Genomic DNA, 24,043 nt, shown 5'->3' with positions numbered 1-24,043 from the left:
CAGAGTAGGTAAAATAAAAAGTTGTGAACATTTTGTATAAGTATATGTATGTCTTTGTATATATAAATCGGAATTTTATTTTCTTTTGTGCTTTCAGACCTAAAAAACAAGATGAATGAGTTGGAACTACGCCTGCAAGGGCAAGAAAAGGAAATGAAAGGCCAAGTGAATAAATTTCAAGAGTTACAGCTACAGCTGGAGAAAACAAAAGTGGAATTAATTGAAAAAGAGAAAGTTTTGAATAAAGCCAGGGATGAACTAGTGAGAACCACAGCACAGTATGACCAGGCAGCAAACAAGGTACTTGACTTTCCATGAATGGTTGAGAAATCGCCATCTTCTATACCTAAATGTATACAGTAACTGTTCGTAAAGGTCTTGAAAGCACATGCTCCTGATGCAGATGAACTAGTGTAGTGGGCTGTCTGCAGTTGGGTAGGTAGTGGGACTGTCTCACTAGTGCCTTTCCAGCTGAGTGACATTGAGCAAGTCACAGTGACCAGTAATGTCACATGGACTAGGAGGAATACTGAGGCTGTCAGATAGTTTCAGGACACAGGGTGGGATTTAGATGATCTGCCCTGGGACTTGGTAGAGGCATGCTGCCAAAGACTTTACTTAGGGCTATTGAGGGCTTGTTCCCTTAGCTCCACCCTACCTCTCTCTGGTCTTCCTCTTTTTTCTGTCATTTGTCCTCATTCATTAAGTTATTTATTGAGTGCTGCTGTATGTTCAGCATTATTCTAGTTCTGGGGATATGTAGAGTGGCAAAAATTATTACCCTGTGGAGGCAGTGAATAAATTCAGAAAATAGTAGTACATTCGATAGTTTTTAAGAAACTACAGTAACATGGAGAAATGAATTACCTTTCAGAACCAACCATGATGGACTTGGTGCTTTCTGGACCCAATCTCTCTGGGCCTAGTGTTTGGATTATATTGTCATTGTACTTGAACAACCCACTTTCCCCCCAGGCCATGTGTTTTCTGCCATTTACTCTCTGGCCTCTGTAGCAGGAATCTTAGAGTCTTATTAATAAAAAACAAACCTGGAGCCAGGTACTGGGGGTCAACGCTGGATGATCAGAGAGACAGAACAGGCCACAGCTACCTCACCTGGCCAACTTCTCAGCTGATCTTGTTTCCTCAGACTGGAAGCTTCTGTGTCCTCATCCCAATGGCTCTCAGCTGAACTGCTGCTAGAAGCTTAACCAGCCAAATGCTTCTAGTTTCTGGTCCTCATGTCTTATGTATCTTTCCTTTCTACCATCACTCCCTGGGATTAAAGGCTCTCTTTCTGGGATTAAAGTCGTGTGTCACCACCGCCTATCCTCTATGTTTAATATTGTGGCTGTCCTGTTCTCTGACCCCAAATAAGTTTATTAGGGTGCACAATATTTTGGTGAACACAAAACCACCTCAGGCCTCTTCCTCAGGGCCCTTGTAGTGTCATTATTTATATTCTGGGCTTATGGTTCTTTCATTTGGCTATTAAAATTACAGAGAACCCTGAAAACAAAGGATTTTTTTCCTTTGATAAATAGCATTTCTGAGTTTATAGGTGAAAATTGCAGCAGTAGACCTGGGTCTCTCTGCTTTCTATGAGCAGGTTCCTTTTTCTTCCCTAATTAAAATTTTGTTTTAAGATAGTTGAAGGTTCAAATTTAGTTATATGAGGTAGTAACGTATTAATGTGGCAGATTATACTGATTGGGTTTCAGATTTTTTTTTTTTTTTTTTTTTTTTTTTTTTTTTTTTGGTTTTTCAAGACAGGGTTTCTCTGTGTAGCTTTGCGCCTTTCCTGGATCTCGCTCTGTAGACCAGGCTGGCCTCGAACTCACAAAGATCCGCCTGCCTCTGCCTCCCGAGTGCTGGGATTAAAGGCGTGCGCCACCACCGCCCGGCCCGGGTTTCAGATATTTGAATGAGCCGTATGTCTTTAGAAAACGTCCCACATGATTATGGCATGTAACTTTTTACTTTGATGTGATTTTTTTTTTTTTGTCAATAACTTGTTAAGGATTTGGGTGTCTTATTTTCATGAGAGATAATTATTGTTTGGCATTTTCTTTTTTTCTTCCATCTTTGTATGATACTTGTTATCAGGGTAATCTCATTCATAAAATGAACTGGGAACTGTTCTGTTCAGTTTTCTTGAAGAAAATGCCATTGATAAGTTTATCTTAATGGACTGAGTATAATTCCCCAGTGAAATCAACCAGGCTTGAGATTTCTTTCATGGAAATTTTAATATTTTAAATTCAACTCCTTTAATAATTAACAATTATATGTTTCCTACTGAGAGAATTACAGTAGTTGATGTTTTTATCTGAGTGGTCAAATTTCCTTATTTCTATTTTCATTCTAGCTATGTTATCTTCTTTGAAATATGTTTTGCATAGAATTAGGTCATGTTTTTTTAGTCTAGTGTTTAATTGGTGAATTAGCTCATTTCATGTAACTTTTTGCCATGACTTAAGCCTGTGATTCATTTTGCTGTTTCTGTTTTTGATTACTGTGTTTCTTACCATTCAATGGATTACATAGACATTTTAGAGGATTCATAGGCTGTTTGTTCATTTTGCCAGCTTTAATATGACACATTTGCCTCCCTTGTTTTTATCCTTTCCCATTTATAGTAGTCTTAAATGTCTTTTTAACCTACACTTAGAACTATATTGGCTGTATTACATTTTTTATGACAGTTGTCAGACATTTAAAAATGTCAGATATTAATGCTTTCTTGTATTTTCTTTCTTTCTAAATTCTTCCAGGGTTCCATTTTTTATCTTTACCTTTCCACTTAAAGCGCTTCCTGTTCCATTGTTAGAGTATGTGTGCTGTTCACAAGGTCCTACTTTCCCTTTATTTAAAGATGTTTTGATCCCTCTTCATTCCTGAAGGATATTTCTGGGTTGAGGTTTGTTTGCTCATTTTGTTTTGTTTTCTCCCCAGTATTGGTTATGTTTACAGACTCTCTTGAACACTCTCATTAGTCTGCTTCCTCCTTTCCACTCATAATTTATTTCAAAGTAATGTTCAGAAGCTGTATTTGTTGCTGTTCTCTTTTTTATTTTTTGAAGTATTATTATTTACAATAATACCATTGTGCTAAGGTTTTGTAAAGATTGAGGTGATTTTTGTAAAAGGTTTGCAATAATACCTGGGTCAAGGTGAATTTATAATATTAATTGCTGTTATCACAGCTTATTATTGAGTTTGTATTGAACTTAGCTAATTTTGAGTTGAATCTCTGTCTAGCTGGGACTTCCTGTGTAATAAGAATGAATATTTGTCTTGTTTTTGATGAGAACAGTTCTTTTGTTCTACCTGTCATATTTGGTGAGGTCTCTAGTCAGACTGTTGTTAGAGGTTTTGACTTGGAGGGTGCTGAGAATCTGACTTTGTCTTTCATCTTATTACGGTTCCTCCAGGTCCTTAAGGTTCAGATGTAGTTCAGTGCCTTTTGGATTCTCTTTTCTCCCCAAGTTAGTTTCAAATTACCCAACTGAAAATTCAGTTCTCCTTTTTCTTCTTGTGCCTAATATGACTTTGTTGAATGTTGTGCTGACATCACATTATGATGTGTGCCATTAGAATTGCTTATTAAATCCAATGGAGCTAATATACTCTTGTGCTCTCACGTGACTGAACGTTGTTTGGTTCTTTTTCCAGCTGTTTACAAACTACAGTTGGAGGCTGGAAGGAGATTAGGGCTCACAGCAGCTAACGTGGAATCAGCACCCATGCTTTACAATTGAAAAAGCTGATGGAGTGTTTAGGGTCATAAACTACATAGTTGGAGGAACTTGAGCTCTGTGCACTTTAGAGCATTGGTTCTCAACTCATGGGTCATACCCCTGGGTGATGAACTACCCTTTCACAAGGGTCACGTATCAGGTATCCTGTATATCATATATTTATAATTCATAACAGTAGCACAATTACAGTTATGAAGTATCAACAATAATTTTATGGTTGGGGTCATCACAACATAAAGAATTGAATTAAAGGGTTAAAGGGTTGCAGCATTAGGAAGGTTGAGAACCACTGCTTTAGAGTATTACAGAGCATACATGACATCTAGTGGGCAGTTACTTACACATGGATTGTGCATCATTGGAACCACAGTGGTATTCAGAATATTTTTGAATGAGGTATAAATACCTTCAAGGGTCTGTTTTAATCTCCCGTCTATAAGGAAAGGGTTGCTGTCCCTTAGGAATGCGCTGCACTGTGAAGGAGTGCCAGTAGAGGGCGCCAAGGGTTCATTTACTTTGGTGCTTGGTTTTTGGTTTTGTTCTGTTTGACATGGTCAGCCGTCAAAATGGCAGTCTTAGGGGCTATGATCTTAGTTGTTTTTCCACAGCCTACAGCAGTGGAGGACACAGTGGGTTCTCAATCACTATTTGTTAAATTTATAGTTATTGTTGAAAATCATGTTGTAGTATTCCTTGGGAATTAAAAAAAAGACAATAATTATAGCAATGGAAGGAAGTTATCTTAATGTCTGAGGCAGTGGGTGAATTTGTTGCATTGGCTTAAGAATGTAATGTTTTCTGAGACTGAAGAAATAGATCAGTTGATGAAGTGCTTGCTGTGGACCTGAGTGGATTCCCAGCACCCAAGTAAAGAGCTGGGCATTCATCTGCATACAAAGAGCACACACATGTGAAGTAAGCAGTTCGTGTTGTTTAGAAAGTGTTTCACTGTGTAGCTCAGACTGACTTCAAACTGATGATTTTCCTGTTTCAGCCTTCTGAATGCTGAGCACAGGTGTGTGCTACTGTGTACAGCTCAGGCTATCTTCTTAGTTATGGTATTTCTAAAATCATTTAGTCACCATTGACCAGTTTGTTGCTGTTCGTCTTTGGTTAGTTAATAATCGACATTTTATATTCCAGTAAATATTGCATACTGTTTTCTTCTGAATTCTCAGGTTTCTAATATAATACTCAGTAGTGTTAAATTAGACTATGGGTGGCTGAACAGATGGCTTAAGTCAGTAAAGTGCTCACACAAGCTTGAGCACTGGAGTTCAGTCTGTCCTCAACACTCATACTTAAATTACATGCATACATAATACAGATGCAGATAGGATCTGTGAACTGATTTTGAGTTCAGTCCCCAGAACCCATGGTTGGAGGAGAGAACTGACTCCAAAACGTTGTTCTCTGACCTGTATGCATGTGTTGTGTCCCCCCAGCATATATATATATGCACACACAATAATTAAAACATAGCTGGTTATGGTTGCACGTGCTGTAATCCTAGCACTGGGGTGTGGTGGGGGAGAGGGGACAGTGCAGAGACAGAAGGATCCCTGGTGATGGCTGTCTAGGCTGTCCAGCTGAATTGGTGAACCCTTCCAGTATCATTGACAGATTCTGCCTGAAAAACTGAGAACCATTGAGGAAGACACTGATGTTGACCTCTGGTCTCCATGTGCACCTGCAAATGTTTACCTTCATACACATGCACACAGTGTGTGCACACAAAGTAACACATATGTATTGAAAAAATTTCGGAGAAAAATATTAGTGAAATTTATTAAATTGAGGCACCTCACAGAATGGAGAACTCTTCCCTATTAATATAAAGCTTTTTCCCCCCCAATGATTTATTTATTTTTATGTACATTGCATATATCTCTGTGTGAGGACATATATGTCCTGGAACTGGAGTTACAGACAGTTGTGAGCTGCTGTGTGGGTACTGGGAATTGAACTCCAGTCCTCTGGAAGAGCAGCCATCTCTGCTAAGCCATATTTCCAGCCCCCACAAAGCTTTCTTATTACTCCTTAAGTGTTGTTTTTTGGGGGGTCAGTCATTTTAAGATGTAGGCGGAGTTTTCCTGTCCCGACTGCCTGCTCCCAAATAACCGGCACAGAGGCTTATAAATGCTTGGCTAATAGCTCAGGTTTGTTCTAGCTAACTCTGCACTTAAATTCATCCATATTCTTATCTTTGCTTCGCCATGTGGCTAATGGCTTGTTAACCTCATTTTCTGTATGTTCTGCTTGCTCGGCAGCCTGCCGTCTTCTCCCTGACTCCACTCTTCCTCCTCCCAGAGTCCTCTGTGTCTGGCTGTATTTCCTGTCTGGCTACCAGCCTGTCAGCTTTTTATCAACCGATGAGACTAATCCGTATTCACAGTGTATAGAAGGATTATTCCACAGCATTAAGGATTTGATCTAAAGGAATAGCTTCAAGATATGCAGTGAATCTCACCACTTGAAGGACTAAAACAATTTTGTTTAAATTTAACTTTAGGAAAATACCCCAAGTTTTCATGTAATTAACATTTTTTAAATTATCAGATAACTATATATGTGTGTGTGTGTGTGTGTGTGTATGTGTGTGTGTGTGTGTGTGTGTGTGTGTGTGTGTAAGAAAGCAACAGCATATTCTTTTTATTGTTTCTGAGAGCATAATTTAAATACAGGCTATGGTTTTCTGGGATTCTGTGAACCTCTAGAAATGTAATGGTATAATGGAAGTATTATGTAAAGAAGTAGTTTAATATTTAACATTTCTCACAAAAATTCATTGTGGGCTGGGCATGGTGGTACCTGCTTTTAACCCAGCATCAGAAAGTTATAGGATGGCAGATCCTGAGTTTGAGACCACTTTGGTCAATGTTGTAAGTTTCAGGCCAGCCTGGGCTACTTACTTACTTAGACCCTGACTCAAAACTATTTCTCTGTCTCTAATGTGCTTGCAGGATATTTTCATAGCAGGGTAAGGAGCTTGCTCTAGCTATTTCATAGCTCATAAATCACTATGTCAGCATCACTGCTTGTTTACTTACTGACTTTCTTTGTGAAGGAGGTCAGAGGATAACTTTGAGGAGTAAGTCATCAGCCTAGTTGGACCAAGAATTTCTGGACGCCCCTCCTGTCTCCAAACCCATCTCGCCATGGGATTCCTGGGCTGACAGATTCAAACCATCACATTCAACTCTTCATGTGGGTTCTGGGGATTGAAGTCAGACTGTCAGCCTTGTGTGGCAAGTGCTTCGACCTGCTGAGTTCTCAGGTCTTTTGCTGCCTTTTGATGTGTGCTTGGCATGCAGTGGTGGGGTGCGTTCTGAGAACACTGTCTCCCTTTCCCAGGGCACACATGAAATACTTTAAAAGTGTACTGATGCCTACCATCCTTGTGCTAGCTAGTTCCTCTCAGTATAAATTTCATATTTGCTGATAGAATCATAGTGACCTTAGGATTTAGGTAATGAATGTAAACCTGACTTTTTAAATGAAATTAAAAAATCAAAACAATGGTAAACACAAAATAGACTTTAGGGACTACAGTTTTTTGTTATAGTTTTTTGGGTTTTTGTAACAGTACCTTAATGTGTAACCCTAGCTAGCCTGGACCTAACTATGTAGACCATACTGCCCTCGAACTCAGAGATCTGCTTGCCTCTGACTCCTTAGTGCTGGATTTCAAGATACGGATCATCATACTGACCTGGACTAAAATTTCTTAAAACACAAAACTTGGCTTCTTTGAGTAACTTGTTTTATGGAACATTTTTATCGGTTACCAGTGTACTGCCTTGGAACAGAAGCTGAAAAGTTTGACTGAGGAATTGAGTTGTCATCGACAGAATGCAGAGAGTGCCAGATGTTCTCTGGAGCAGAAGATTAAGGAGAAGGAAAAGGAGCTTCAGGAGGTAAGGGGATGGGTTCATGGAGGACTTTTTCTGAGAAGGACCTGTTGACTGTAGTTTGGAAGGAAGAGCTGTTTATTATGACTGAGGACGTTGTGGAGCAGGCATGCTTTGTGAGCACAACGCCACTGCGTTTTCCTCCCACTGCAGTTTGTGCTTTTCCCATCGTTCACTGTTTGATTAACAAGGACACTCTCTGAGTTCATTTTCTTTACGGGCTTGGGATTTGATACTGAGTAGAGAAGGAGTGTCTTGAGCTCTTGATCCACAGTGAGAGGATTTGCTGTGTTGTCAGTTGTCTTTTAAGGTTGGGAGCTGGTTCATTACCTAAGAAGGTATTTGAGGCAGTCAGGGAACCAAAGATGGGCTGGCAGGTGTTTTGCCAATGTGGGTTGTTCAGGTGCTTCACTCTGAGCATAAGTGATAACAGATGTTCCCCCAGTTGTCAGTCAACTAGCAGCATTTATGGCTGTTTTTTCAAATGAAGACCATTGTAAGTGTATATGACTGATTAGTTAAGCCCTCATTTTCTTTTCTTTTTCTCCCCCCTTTTGAATATGAGCTCATTAGCCCAGGCTCCTTGAACTTCTGATCCTTTTGCTTCTACTGCCTGAATTCTGGATTAGGGGTGTGTGTGTCACCATGCTCAGCTCTAATGCCCTCTTTTGTTTTATTTTTAAGCATGTGGTCTATATGTATGTAGGTACATGAGTGCAGAAGTACATGCACATATATGGGCAGGAGTGAAGAGGCTTGATGTGGACGCAGGATGTCTTCAGTTGCTCTCCACTGTAGCCGGAAGGTTTCTCTGATCCGCCCTGCCCCACGGTCCCACAGGGGCACTCAGAGGCTTAATAGTATTTACAAACTGTATGGCCTATGGCGGGCTTCTTGCTAGCTAGCTCTTTCATCTTAAATTAACCTATTTTTATTAATTTATGTTTTGCCATGTGGCTGTGGCATTACTGGTCTGCTGGCATCTTGCTTCTCCTTCGGCGACTGCTGGTGTCTCTCCTTCCTCTTCTTTCTTCTCTCTGTCTGTCTGCTTGGATTTCCTGCCTGCCTCTAAGCTGCCTTGCCATAGGCCAATGCACCTTTATTTATCAACCAATCAGAACAATACATGTTCATAGCATAGAGAAAGATATTTCACAGCACTCCTTTATTTTTGGAGTCAGGGTTTCTCAGTTGAACCCAGAACTGGCTAATTACTACTATAGCTAAACAGCTTGCCCTGGGGATCCTCTTTCTCTGCCTCATGAGTGCTGACATTAAAGGTGGCTGCACACTTGCCTGACTTTTCTGGGGTTCCTGGGATGCATACTTTGGTGCTCATACTTGGATGGCAAGCATTTTATCCATTGAGCCATCTTCCCAGCTCTTATGCCTAAATTTTTGGTGTGTTTCTGTGCTAAGTTGTGTTGGTTGCAGCTCAGCTAGTCTTACCTGCCCTCCATTCTCCAAAGTGAGATGACTGAGATAAGAGATGAGGTGGAAATTGACTGGCTTCCATGGGATCAACTGGTGACTCTTGATCTTTCTTTCCCTCTGAGACCTGGATTTGATTATCAGGGCCAGTGTTCAGGGTGATTGTCTTTGGCATTCAGTAGATGGTTAGTGTGACTCCCTGTTGTCTTTCACTTTCATATAGCATTGCCTGTTAGGATGCTTGTGCCTGCTCGTGGAATCTCCTCTGTTAATGGCTCTTTGATCCCATGTTTTACTTTTCAGGAGCTGTCCCGACAGCATCGATCTTTCCAAGCTCTGGACCAAGAGTATACTCAGATGAAAACCAGACTTACCCAGGAGTTACAGCAAGCCAAGCATGCGCTCAATGTCCTCCAGGTGGAACAGGAGAAGGTAGGGCCCCGAACTTAGTTCTCACAGTCCCACATGCATGCTCCTTTTCTACTTCAGTTGACCTAGATTTTGTTTTAATTGATAGTTAAAAGCAGAAAAAAAATGTGATTTTGATACATACTTTTTGAAAAATGTAATATTTCAGGTTAAATGTATTATCTTCTTAAACATTTGTCATTCTTTATAGTAAAAACTTTCAAAGTCCCTTGTCTCGGCATTTGTGCAGAACAGAATTGTTGTGTGTACTTAGCAGTGACACATCAGATTAGACCTGAGAGGCATCCTTCCCTTCCCCTTGCTCTCCCCAGTCTCTGAAACTCCTGTTTCTTTCCAAAGTCCTTGGGATTGACTTTTTGGTATTCCTGATACGGGAATCAGTCTAAGTCTGTGTCTCTTGTTAAATGTCCTTCGTTCTCTTTCAAAGTGGAAAACAACCTTTATGGCTCAGTTTTCTCAGGAAAGGGTGAAATGGGTTGGGTTTTCAGATCTGGATATAAGTGGAAATCTGATATTCTGGTCTTTATGGAGTACATAACAATGGGGGGGGGCGGCTTTCCTAAGTAGTTTCTTCCCCCATATAGTTACAGCTTGGATAGTTACCAGCTGGCTTATTTAAGACTCTAAGAGTGGCCTACCCAGGTTTCTGGCTTTGCATACCCCCTGCATTATGATGGGTCTTGTGTTATGTCTCCAGCCTGGAGGTGTCTTCTGAACCACAGGCTTGTCGCTGTACTTGGCACTCTCTCTGTGTGGATAACAATAATGAGGTGATCATTGAACTTCAGCTATTGTCTTCTAGATGAGTACCTCCTCTCGTCCTTTCCATCCCACTAGATAGAATTCCATTCTTCACAGTGCTCAGGCCAACACTTCAGGCTAGTCCATCAAAACTGCTGAATCTACCTTTGTGCACACGTCTTGGTGTATATTTGTATTTTATAAAGTGTATGAATATATTTCCATGTGAATGATAGTATATTTTTTTAATTTAATTTTTTGTTTGAAAAATTTAAAAATGCATACAATATATCTTGATCATTTTCATCTTATTTCTCCTCTTAATGCTTTCCAGATCTATGCTCCCAACTTCATCTCCTCTGTTTTGTTTTTTATAACCTCTGAGTCTGTGTATCATGGGTATGGGGCCATCCAAAGGAGCATGGTTGACCTACCAGGGGCCACACCCTTAAAGAAAACTGACTGTCCCTCTCCCGGCAGCCATCAGTTGTCCATGGCTCCTCAGTTAGGGCTGGGAGGTAGCTAACTTCTCTCCAGTCCATGCTGGAGTGTCCACTAACTTGATCTCGTGCAGGTCTTGTGCACGCAACCATAGCTGCTGTGTATTCACGACTGAAGACACGTTTCACCCTGGTCATTTCCACCCTCTAGCTCTTACATATTTTATAGCATGTGGTCTTGTCACTATTACCTGTCAGCGTCTAGTTTTGTCATCTACCCCCAGAAACTTTCCCATGTGCCCTTCCTACTAGTTAAGAATAAATTTGACTTTTCTGTCTATGTTCACACACTGTTGAATACAACTGCTTTAACCATGTCCAGGGCCACATCCTGATACCAGTTACCATGCCAGCCTCTTGTCTGCCCCCTAAACCCCTGTCTGTGGTTGTTTCTTAACAGTCTGTTTTCAGTCAGTAGTCAGAGTGAAGCTTCCATCACGTAAGTCAGATCCCATAGCTCCTCTGCTCAAAACCGTCAAAACCGTGTGGTCACTTGCTGCCCCATCACTAGACCAGACTGTGCTTGGGTGGCAGACCCAGGTGGCTTCCTGATTTCCCTCTGGTGCTCGTCTTCTGCCCTCCTCTCACTTGCTTCCATTTAGCCATGTGGCCCCCTGGCTCTGGCTGGATACACTAAGTGGGGGCAACCTCAGGCCTTGATTGCAGTTCAACTCCCAGGTTGCTATTTGCTCATGGCCTGGGAGGCGTGTGCCTCTACTGCACTGAGCATCCTGGTTGCTGCATCTGTCTCCAATCTCAGTCTCTCAATACTCTGTTTTTTTTAGTGTATTTAATCTCTCTCTGTAGTGTGAACATTTGAACGTTTTCTGGCTCACTTGTGTACTGTGTAGTTAGGCCCATGATCTGAAAACATAATTCCTAAATTAATAAAGTAACTACTTACATAGCACCTATGGGTAGTATAGAGATGATGCACAGTACTCAGGAATCTGTGTGTAGGTTATAGGCAAACCCCACAACATTCTATAGAGTGAGGGTTTTGATGTCCTTGGATCTTCCGGAGCCATTCTGCACATACCAGGGGATGATGACCCATGTTCTCCTAGTCTGTCTTTCTCTTTTATCTCAGCCTTTTGTTTTTGTTATTCTTTAAGAGTGGTTGATTATTTGCAGATAACATAAATACAGAACTTCATTGTTTTTTCTCTCTTGTAGGTCACATCAGTGAAGCAGCAGTTAGAAAGGAGTTTAGAAGAATTTAGGCAAAAGTTCAACAGAACAGAACAAGCCCTTCAGGAGAGTCAGATCACAGAGAATGAGCTGAGGAGAAGCAGTGAGGTATGTGAGCAGGAGGGTGAAGGAACAAACCCCACACAGGATGAAGTATGACAATAAAAAATGTCTAAAGAATTAAAAAAAAATTGTGTGTGTGTGTGTGTGTGTGTGTGTGTGTGTGTGTGTGTGCAAGTGCACATATGGGCATGTGTGTCACATCCTGCTCCTGGAGGTCAGAGTAAAACTTGCAGGCATTTGTTCGTTCTTTCCACCTTTATGTGGGTTCCGAGGATCAAACTCATGATAGCAGGCTTGGCAGCAAGCACCTCCGTACACTGAGTCATCTCCTGGTCCGGAAAAATGGACCCTGACCTTTGTCAGTAGTTTATTAGTACCATGCATATTCTCTTCTTTTCAGGATGCTAATGTAAAAGTGTTTTATATATGTAGAATATGTCCTTATTTTCTCTTTTTACTTTGAAATGCTTACTCATGCATTTAGCATGAGGAATTAAGAATATATAATCAAGTTTTTATTTATTTATTTATTTATTTATTTATTTATTTATTTATTTATTTATTTATTTTGAGACAGGTTTCTCTGTGTAATCCTGGCTGTCCTAGAACTCACTCTGTAGTCCAGGCTGGCCTTGAATTCAGAGATCTGCCTGCCTTTGCATCCCAAGTGCTGGGATTAAAGGCATGCACCATCACTGCCTGGCTATAAACAAATTTAAAAATTTTTATTGTATGGTTATATGTGTTTATGTCTGTGTACCACATGTATGCCTGGTGTTCACAGAGGCAAGAAGAGAGAAGGTGTCCGATATCCTAGAACTGGAGTTAAAGACAGTTGTGAGCCTTTATGTCCTCTGAAAGAGCAACAGCCACTGCTCTTCAAACCTCTGAGCCAGTCGGGCGGTGGTGGCACATGCCTTTAATCCCAGCACTCCGGAGGCAGAGCCAGATGGATCTCTGTGAGTTCGAGGCCAGCCTGGGCTACAGAGTGAGTTCCAGGAAAGGCGCAAAGCTACACAGAGAAATCCTGTCCTGAAAAAACAAACAAACAAAAAAAACCTCTGAGCCATCTCTCCAGCCCCTATAAAAAAAATCACATTTCAAAGCAGTGGTTCTTAACCTGTGGGTTGTGACCCCTTTAGGGTCAAACAACCCTTTCATCAGATACCTTGCATATCAGATATTTACATTATGACTCATAACAGTAGCAAAATTACAGTTATGAAGTAGCAAGGAAATAATTTTATGGTTGGGGGTCACCACAACAAGAGGACCTGTGTTAAAGGGTCACAACATTAGGAAGATTGAGAACCACTGATTTAAAGATTGTTTTAGACCACTTGAGAGGTGGAATTATAGAACAAAGGAATTGTTCAGATTTAAAAGGAATAAGTGAAACTGTCAATGTAGATTATTGTTTGTTACAGCTCTACCTTCTCCCTTTTGCTTCTTCATTCATTCACTTATTTCTTTTTGAGGTGGAGTCTCACTGTGTTGCCTAGGATGGCCTAAAACCCAAGTAGCTAAGTTAGACCTTCAATTCTTGATCCCACTGCCCCTTCCTCTCAAGTTGCTGGGATTACCGGCCTGGGCTGGCATGCCCACTTGCTCTTTGTTGTCTGGAGTGCACTCCGGCTGTATGTCCCAGGCTAGTGTGGAGCCTGCCTTGTCTCCACAGTGCTGGGATCTGAATCCCTTTTTGAAGGGTTAATTGAGAGTCACAGTGTTGAAAAACCCATGGAAAATCGTAGACATAAAGAAATGACCTTAGTTCAGTCTCTGGCACTGTCAAAATAAACAGAATCATGTAATTATGAATGGTATTACTCCTTAGAAGTGACCATTGATCTTAGGATCCACTGTGCAGCCTGGTCCGTGTTGCTTGTAGATCCCTGTTCTGCCAGGCAGTGGATGAGGGAGTGTCTTGGCTGTGGGGGTGTTCTGAGGATCTTATTCCTACCCATGTCAGTTTGGCTTCTGAACTTCCTTGGTGGCCTGGAGATTGTTTTAAAGGCCTTAATTAAGAAGCATTTAGGTCTGTGGCTGCTATGTAGAACTGAATTGTATTGCAAAATAAATTAAAATAAATTAAAAAAAAAAAAGAAGCATTTAGGAACAACTGATAGACTGCAGTGATTTGAATAGAGCCTGAAATTGAACAGAGAACAAGAGAAGATCAGTAGAGGTGTCTTCTCAGATACTACAGGAAAAAATGTTTTCCCCCTATCGAACTGTTTTGTCATCACTTTTTAGCCTGCTAACGATGAAAGAAATATAGTTTTGTTCATTATCTAGGTGATAAAGTCTAAATACGTTTGCCCCCGTGGCATTTCACTACAAATGAGAACACCTGTCATGGCAAAGAGGAAGTTATTAAACCAGCCAGCAACAAAGGGGGAGCACTGCTGGAGATGGGGTGGGGGCATTCAACATCGGCTCCCCAAGTGGAAGCCATTCAGTCAGATCCTGTGATGGGTTCATCTGCAAACATTTCCAGTACGTGTTTATTGCAGCAAAACAAATGTTTGCCTTTTGGCCAGTGGGGACCAACCAACAGATGCTTCTGCTAACATTTCCACAGGCAGACTGGCATGAAGCTCTTCCCTCTGTGAGCTCCCCTTTTAGCCAGGAACTCTCCTGCGACTTGACTGGCTGCCTGTGGAAACATTTTGTAGAACTATCATCTGGTTCAGAGTCTAAACACCTTTTAACGTGACTTGCTGGGGCATTTTAATAGACTGGACATTGTCTTGCAGATGTTTCTGAAGACTGGTTTTATCCCCATGGGGTCTGGGTTGTGGTACTATCTCTGATTTCAGGTCGTACTGTATCATGCGCCTACCATGTTCAAATGAAGTCATGTGTGGAACATGGTTAGCACAGGGCCTACATACATATGTGTCATTCATCTTAATTTGTGTTTATGCTTGCCTGTGAGTCTTCTTTTGGGGATAACAGCAGGAATTGAAAAGGCTTTTCTGGCTCTTGTACTTTGAACTGTGGTTCAAAGACCAGAGAAGTGACTTGCCATTAAGAGTGCTGATGTAGCTTGGGGATTACAGTGGTGATGGCTGTAGTCGGAGCAATCCTGATGTCCACTGTTAGGCTATCTACCCATCTCTTATGTTACCTTGGGATCCCCTTCTAGTCTGCATACAGATGCAAATAATATACTTCCCTTTTAAGACTGTATTCGCGATTAAGTCCAATATTGCATAGAAAGTATGTGGCCCAGTGCCCCGCCTGTAAGTGTCCAGTAAATCATAGAAGTCCACCTGCTTGTTGTTTTTGCTTCACAAATGTTAATAACTTTTTATGTTAGAATTGTTTGTGATCACATGTCAGGCACAGAAGGGTCGTGACCAAAGACAGTGCATTTGAGAGTTTTCATATTTAAGAATCTTGCCAGTTTAATTATCTGGTGTTTTTCTGTATCTAATTATAAGTAATCACAAACAAGTTTAACATGCTTATAGGTTTTGGATGCTGAAATGATGTGACAGTTGTCCTGAAATTTTCCTTGACTGTGTTTAGTAAACTAATATACTTCTTGCAATTAGAAATACCAGTGCTGGAAATGTGATTTAATGGCCCAATCAAGGGTAAAGTTAACATTTAGTATCAAAGTGATGGGGGTGGGGGTAGATAAGCTGCTCACCCCGCTTCAAGTGCCAGCCTCTGTTGCACTGGGGTTTGGTGGTAAAATGCCATCATTGACAGGCAGGATGAAGAAACACTTGCTTGGGGACCTTTCTAGGGATAGGGACCTGTACTGTATAAGTAGTGTAGTCTGGTGGGCAAGAATGAAAATGTAGAAGGGAGAAAGCACGTTCTCTGCATCCACCCCACACCCACATAGACAGCCTTCACCCAGCAGGGGACATATTAAGCTGTGCTCATGGATGGATTATGAAATGCCACACACTAACTGCAGTTTGTTTTGTCTGGCCCTAGGAAATGATGCTTCCCCTGCTGCTCGTAAACCAAAGCTGCTCTGGGTGGGATTGCTTGCTAAGCTCAGTGCTGGCTGTGCTTACGGAGATTGCCGTGCTTTTCCAGAGTAGTGCCCAATTTTGCAAATCATGTGAGGACACAAGAGATGCCTAGGAGAATATATCCTTGTATGCTTAACTCATTGTTGCTAATGAGCTACCCAATCAAGACTTAAGTGGCTGTAGCCTCATGGAAAACTAATTGCTGATGGATGGCAGCCTGTGCATCCATTTTCAGATGTTTATTTTCTAAATTCTGGCCTCTTAAAATTCTTGGGTTGGTCGCAGCCATAGCATTATAAGCCTGCTGGGTCCCAGGATTGGCTGAACATTCCTTCGTTAGGAACAAATATTTACAAAGCTAATGCCAAAGTGGAGAAGGACACCCTAATCTTTTCATTGGGCTTGCTATTTTCTTAAATGTCTGCAGTTATGGACTTAGCCACAGAGGCTAGCAGGCATGCAGACATGACAATAACCTCTCCCCTTTGTGTTACCTACCTTTCTCCCATCCCCCCATCCCCTTGTAAACCTTCTAAAACCTGTTTCCCGTGGAGGTGTTGTCAGTTTATCATGCACTGTTTCCCGAGGTTCCTTATCAAGGCCCAGACTTGATTTGATTTTTTTTTTTTTTGAGTAAGAATAATTTGTAAGTTATAAAAATAGTAAGTCAACTCATGATTCACCTCTGATGATCTTGCAACTGTTACATTTAGGGAAGAAATACTAATAACAATGCCCCATTACCTTTGTCGGAATGCTTCAAGTGTTCTGTCGTTCACATCTGTGATCTCATTAGATAGGTGATTATCCTCAGCCTGAAGAACAAACAAGTGATTATATTTCTGTATGTTTATTAATGCTAATTTTAATCAGTTACATTGTTTCACTTTCCTGATTTTTCCTTACAAGCTTGAGTACCGACTAGTAGGCAGGTTAACCTCTTGATCTATTACAGCTGCCCTTTAGTTCTCATTGGTATCTTAGTTTCATAGTCAATTTCCTAGTGTAAGCAAGACAGGATCAGAGCACAGTAGATAGGAGTGCGGTCCTGACAACAGGCTGTCTCATTTCATGATGAAATGAGTGTATATACGTGAACACAGCAGCTGCCAGCAAGTTTTCAAGTACTTTCTAGTCGCCACATTCTCCCTCTTCCTGAATTTGGCTTTGTTACATGGGTACCCATCTGCTGGTAGTAACCAGACTGATAATTGAAGGCAGCCTTCCAACATAGCATCGCCAGGGCCATCTGTTTTCCAACAGTGCAGTAGGGTTTTGGAGGATGGGTCTTAATTGTTTCTTTAAGATTCAAAAAATGTCTTCCTACTTCTCAGAAGGGTATTTTTGAAATGTAACTAAAAAAAAAAAAAAAAAGCCTTATGGATTTCTTTCATTCCCTAAGCTGTGAGATACTTAGCTCTTAGTTTGTGGTGATATGCCAGTTCTCAGTTTAGGGTATGATATAGGTGGATGTACCTTTAAGCTATAAAAACTAGTAAAAATCTCAAGTGCCTACCCAGTGTTCCGGAGGCAGAACCAGGTAGATCTTTTGAGTGTGAGGCCAACCTGGTCTACACAACGGGACTCTGGATCCAAAAAAACCAAAAGGGCTGGAGAGATGGCTCAGTGAGTAAAGCTACTTAGTGTATCAAACCTCAGTTGGATCTCTGCAACCCACATGGTAGAATAAGAACTGACTACCCCAAGTTGTCCTCTGATGTCCACATATATGCCATAGCATGTCCTGCCTCCCCAGTGCATGCGTGTGTGTGTGTGTGTGTGTGTGTGTGTGTGTTTGCACATACTAATAAATAAAGATAATAATAATTTTGAAAAACTAAAGGAAACAAGTTTCAGTGTGACTGGAATGTTTTTTACTATGTGTTGTATCAGTCTTAGGTTGTTAAGGAAGAGCAGTAGTGTTTGCATTCGGTGTCTGCATTTTGCATGGTTTAGATCATGATTTCTCAACATAGTGGAATGAAACTGTACTTTTATATATCTGTGTTGCTTTGCTGCACGTATGCTGTACTTATGGTGTGGATGCATATTTAATCATGGATCCAAGGAACCTATGAGTGCCCAGGAAATTTCATCTGTAAAGACACTCTTATGATAGTATACCTTAAGCTAGTTTTGCAGTGAGAAACAAAAATCTGATTTTGGAACATTATGACCTAAGTATCACATCATCTCTTTGCAAAGATATGTTGACTAATCTGGTTTGATAGGAATCTGCAAAACTTTTGTCTTTGATGATCTTATAAATAGGCTTTTTCTTCTGAGCTAACCTTTTAGCAACCAGAAAGTTTGAAGAAACATTTCCTGAAGGTATAAGATAATTCTTATCTTAGGTTTGGGATTTGCTTTTATGACTCAAATAAGATAGCACTTATTAGATACTCGAAGGGAGAGTTCATTCCTCCTGAGATATAGACAGGTCTATGAAGGACCTTTATTAAGGCAGAAGTTATGACTCACTTGAGCAGTTTAGATTAAAACAAACTAAATGTGTTTTTAGGAAATGAAGAAGGAAAACAGTCTGATTAGGAGTCAGTCTGAGCAAAGGACCAGAGAAGTCTGCCACCTGGAGGAAGAACTTGGTAAAGTTAAAGAATGTTTGAGCCAGAGCCAGAATTTCGCAGAAGAGATGCGAGGTGAGTTCAGTAATGATAGTGTTCTATACATCTTTTTTACATTTACTTATTTTGTATGTCTAGAGGGCAGTTGATGAAAGAACTCTTCCTTTCACTATATGGCTCTTAAGTATCAAACTCAGGTCATCAGGCTAGGCACCAAGCATCTTTACCAACTGAGCCATCTCAGCAGCCCAGAATTCTATTAAGTCTTATTCCCATAAGGAGAGATTGATCGTATTAGCCCATTGGAAAAAACCTCTGTCCTTTTCTATATTCACCCAAAAATGTCTCTGCAGTTGACAAAGTTTTCTTTTTACTGCCTGGTTTCCAACATGATAGTTAAACTTTTACAAATTGGAGCACATTGAGTCCCCAAATGCACGGTTTTCACTACTTTGCAACCAGAAGGGTAAACATTGGTACACAATATATATTGGCAGTGTTGTCTCACCCTAGAGTGCCACCCTTCTATCTTGTTTGTTCAGTGCGTATAGGGCACTATTCACTCATTACCATTTCTCTTAGAAACGGAAAGCCCTACCTTAAATGTATGTGTTGCACCCCCTTAATGACCATTGTGTTTTGAAACTTAATTGACTAAATGACTTTATTTCCTGGGTTTATAGCCAAAGAAGTATGTTGTACACAGCAAATGAATCTGTCATTTGGTGCATATTTATTTGTAGCATATCTTTTACATAACATTTTCTTGAGGTACTTGCCTGAAGAATTTATCTCTAACTGTTGACCTGAATGTGTGTGACACTGCTATGGTTTGGTTTTGTTTTTAAATTTTCATTCTCTTTTTGTTTGTTTAGACTGGGTTTGATCACAGCCTATGCTCAACTAATCCTCCTGCCTCAGTTTCCCAAGTATCTAGAACTGAATCTCTGAGACTGCTTTCCCTTTTTTTGTGGCAGCTGGTAGAATTATCAGCTTTCAGCTTTCCTAAGGAAGACTATAAGAATGTGTTATGACTGGGCCATTTTTCAGGGTTGATCAAAAGTGTCATTGTTTGAGACCCTCAAATGCAAAGTAGAAAAATAATGCCTTTGGGGTGCTGTTCCACAAGTCTTCAGCTCTCATTGGGTAGGTTTGAAGTTAGCGGATTAGAAATAAGTATAGTTTTTCATTTAATATTACATTATATTTCATACTATATTTTATTATTTACCAAAGAGACTTTCAGTTATTCCCTTTTCCCCCAGGCCTTTTTGTCAAGTCACTGCTAGGTGAAAATATTGCCAAGTAGGAGGGCTTTCAGTAGGACAAAAATAAGGTGGTGATAGGAGCTTCTAGATGAACCTCAACTCCTTTCACTACACTTGCTAAGGAGGGATTGGAATGTGGGTGACATTCTTGCTCATAAATAACATACATTTTTAAAAAAGAAATAATTCTAAATGCTCTGTAAACTTCCTTGTTCTTTATACATCATTTTTATTAGGCTGCCTAAGAGATTATCAGATATATTACTATACTAAAATGGCCATTTTCTCTCTATCTTTATATAAACTTAGGTTATAAAGTTATTAGGTGAATTACTTTCAAGAATTCAGCATTAGTGTCAAATTCTTAGTTTCATTGCTTTTCTTCTTTTTAGTTTAGAGTTTAAAATTTTAGAAGCCATAGACTAGACATGCTAGGCAACTTCTTTCCTACTGAATTACACCCTGATGCTAGAGTATAACATTCTTATGAAATAGTTATTTGTTATAAACACTGATAACTTTGTGTTTCATTTGTTTGCTTTAATAGCTAAGAATACCTCTCAGGAAATCATGTTAAGAGATCTCCAGGAAAAACTAAAGCAGCAAGAAAACACTCTAACTTTAGAGAAACTGAAGCTTGCTTTAGCTGACCTGGAAGGGCAGCGAGACTGTTCTCAAGACCTGTTGAAGAAAAGGGAACATCACATTGAACAACTGAATGATAAGTTAAACAAAATCGAGAAGGAGTTTGAAGCTTTGCTGAGTGCTTTGGAGTTAAAAAAGAAAGAATGTGAAGAATTGAAAGAAGAGAAAACTCAGTTTTCTTGTTGGAAAAGTGAAAATGAAAAACGTATAAATCAGGTAGAATCAGAAAATGAAAGTTTGCAGAGTAAAATGAACCACTTAGAAGCCAGTCTCAGGACACAACAAATGAAAAGTCAAGACTACAGTGAAAGAGTAAGAACCCTGGAGATCGAAAGAGAAAACCTTGATGTGGAGATTAGAAATCTCCACAGTGTGATAGAGAGCAAGATGGTAGAGATCGAAACACAGAAACAGGCCTACTTGGAACTGCAGCAGAAAGCTGAGTTCTCAGATCAGAAGCATCAGAAAGAAATAGAAAATATGTGCTTGAAAAGCAGTGAGCTCACTGGGCAAGTTGAAGGTTTGGAGTCTAAGCTTCAGGTACTGTCAAGCGAGGTAGTGACCAAAGACCAGCAGTACCAAAGCCTGCATGCTGAATACGAAACCCTGAGGGATTTGCTCAAATCCAGAGGTTCTCCAGTGACAAATGAGGATAAGCAGAGAAGTTCTTCGCCTTTAGAACAGCAGCCTGCAGTGAGTGATTCCTCTGCAAATCTAATGGGGGAACAAGGAAGCATGTATTCAGAGGGCTGCTTTGTAGGTGGGGACCAAACTCATTTAGCTATCTTACAAAGTAGAGTCACTTCACTTGAAAGTTCCCTGGAGTCTCAAAACCAGATGAACTCAGATCTGCAAAAGCAATGTGAAGAGCTGCTACAAATCAAAGGAGAAATAGAAGAAAACCTCATTAAAGCAGAGCAGATTCATCAAGATTTTGTGGATGAAACAAACCAACGCATTGGTAAATTGCAGGAAGACTCTGCAGTTCATCAGAATATTGTTGCTGAAACTTTAGCAACCCTTGAGAGTAAGGAAAAAGAGTGTCAACTTTTGAAAGAAAAATTCAAAGCTGAGCAAACAGAGATTCACGAATTAAAGAAGAGTAACTGCCTTCTTGAAGACTCTGTGAAGGAGCTACAACTTTTATCTGAAACCTTGAGCTCAGAGAAGAAGGAAATGAATAACATCATCTCATTAAGCAAAAAAGACATTGAAGAGCTAACCCAAGCAAATGGGGCTCTCAAGGAAGTCAATGAGGCCTTATGGCAGGAGAAAATGAATTTACTCCAAAAACATGAGAAGATTTCGAACTGTATAGCAGAACAGGAAAGAAGCATCTCAGAGTTGTCTGATCAGTACAAACAAGAAAGACTTCTGTTACTACAACGATGTGAAGAAACAGAAACTGTGTTGGAAGATCTCAGGGCTAACTACAAAACAGCACAAGAAAACAATGCTAAGTTAGAATGCTTGCTCAGTGAATGCACTGCTCTTTGTGAGAATAGGAAAAATGAGCTGGAGCAGCTAAAGGAAGCATTTGCAAAGGAACAGCAAGAATTTCTAACAAAATTAGCCTTCAGTGAAGAGCAAAACAGGAAATTGATGCCAGAGTTGGAGATAGAGCAACAAACTGTGAGATCTGAGATTACAGATACCGAAAACTATTCTAAGAGTGAGGCTGATGGCTTAGGGCAAGAGAAGAGCTTGACTTTAAAGGAAGAGCAAAATAAGATGCAAGAGGAAGTTAATGACTTACCACCTGAGAATGAGCAATTAATGCAATTAGCTCAGACTAAACATGAACGTTATCATCTTGAAGGAGAATCAGTTGAGAACTCTGTAAAAGCAACAGAAGATGATATCATTGTGTGTAGTTCCCAGTATGAGATGGATATTGACACTAAAGACGGTTCTCCAGACAATTACAGGGCACAGGTGATAAGACTGGAAGCTTTGATTAGGGTTATGGAAGTAAAGCTTGACCAGAGCGAGGAGGAGAAAAAAACCCTGCATCAGGAATTACAGACAATTAGAGGAGAGCTAGGAACTGGGAGCTCCCAGGACACTCAGTCCCATGAAAGGACTGGCCTTAAAGACTGGGACATAGAAGCAGAAGGAAAGTATGTGTCAGTGCTCCATGAGTTGTCAGCAAGTCAGAATGAGAAGGCACACTTGGAGTGCTCTCTCCAGACGGCACTGAATAAACTGAGTGAGCTAGGGAAAATGTGTGAGGGCCTGAAGGTTGAAAAGTCACAACTACAGTCTGAGCTGAAGGACTCACGAGCAGAGTGTCTCACAGCAACTAGTAAAATGGCATCAGGGGTTGAGAAGCTAGTGAATGAAGTAAAAATACTAAGCCATGAAGATGTTCTTCCTGAGAGTGAGCTAATGAAAGATGTGTCAGATGTCTTTCATGAGAAACAAAACAACACATCCATGTTCTTGCCTCCTTTGGACAGGAGCAGTTCCTGTGAGCAAATAACCTTGTCGGACAAAGAGGTTCGAGTACACTTCGCCGAGTTACAGGAGAAATTTTCCTGTTTACAAAGTGAGCACCAAATTTTACATCATCAGCACTGTGAGGTGAGCTCTAAGATGTCAGAGCTGTGTTCCTATGTGGACACATTAAAAGCTGAAAATTCTGTCTTGTCAATGAATCTGAGAAACTTGCAGGGTGACTTGGTAAAGGAGAGGAAGCCTGGAGTGGAGGATGGACATACTCTGTCACTGTCATTCTGTGGGGCAGACAGCCCTAGTCTGACAAAGTTTGGAGAAACTTCTTTTTACAAAGATGTTTTAGAACAAACTGGAGACACATCTCTTCTAAGTTTAGAAGGGAATGCTTCAGCAAACCCTTGTAATGTAGATGAAGTGTCTTACAGCAGTCTAGAGGAGGAGAGTCTGACTGAGAAAGAAATCCCAGCTGCCTCTGTGAGGACTATTGAAGAACTTGAAATCCTATGTCAGGTGTACTTGCAGTCCCTCAAGAATCTAGAAGAGAAAATTGAGAGTCAAGGGATTATGAAAAATAAAGAAATTCAAGAGCTTGAGCAGTTACTAAGCTCTGAAAGGAAAGAGCTTGGCTGCCTTAGGAAACAGTATTTGTCAGAAAAGGAGCAATGGCAGCAGAAGCTGACAAATGTGACTTTGGAGATGGAGTCCAAGTTGGCAGAAGAAAAGCAGCAGACGAAGAATCTGTCCCTCGAGCTTGAGGTAGCACGCCTTCAGTTGCAAGAGCTGGACTTAAGCTCAAGGTCTTTGCTTGGCACTGACATGGAAAATGTAAGTACCCAGGTTATACATGCTCTTTCTCTGTGTGCATGCCTAGTTAAACACTTAGTAAATGCTTGTTGGATTGAAATAAATAATGAAGTCAAGATTGGAATATTCTTCAAGTTCAAGGAAATAAATGAAAAACCAGAAATTTCCCAGAGCTAAGCAGGACTCAGAAAAATGAGGAAACTTTGAGGAGTTAATGTCCATCATGATTTGATTTAAATATTCTTTTATGGGAAATGGCTGAACA

General features: G+C 40.5%; 1 protein-coding gene across 1 annotated transcript in view; it reads left to right on the top strand.

The window, feature by feature from the left end:
- The window catches only part of Cenpf (centromere protein F), a 48,138-nt gene that overhangs the window by 8,811 nt on the left and 15,284 nt on the right, over positions 1 to 24,043 (top strand). The window contains exons 7-12 of the mRNA XM_052737986.1: positions 98 to 300; positions 7,553 to 7,678; positions 9,407 to 9,535; positions 11,950 to 12,072; positions 18,544 to 18,679; positions 20,420 to 23,799. Of these exons, the coding sequence (XP_052593946.1) occupies positions 98 to 300; positions 7,553 to 7,678; positions 9,407 to 9,535; positions 11,950 to 12,072; positions 18,544 to 18,679; positions 20,420 to 23,799 (4,097 nt within the window). The remainder of the gene's footprint in view (positions 1 to 97; positions 301 to 7,552; positions 7,679 to 9,406; positions 9,536 to 11,949; positions 12,073 to 18,543; positions 18,680 to 20,419; positions 23,800 to 24,043) is intronic.

Source organism: Peromyscus californicus, unplaced genomic scaffold (assembly GCF_007827085.1).
Source record: "Peromyscus californicus insignis strain IS unplaced genomic scaffold, ASM782708v3 Scaffold_14__1_contigs__length_90479793_seg_2, whole genome shotgun sequence".
In the NCBI taxonomy this organism is placed as follows: domain Eukaryota; kingdom Metazoa; phylum Chordata; class Mammalia; order Rodentia; family Cricetidae; genus Peromyscus; species Peromyscus californicus.
Note: the sequence above shows the minus strand (reverse complement) of the source record. Positions and strands in the feature narration are given on the sequence as shown.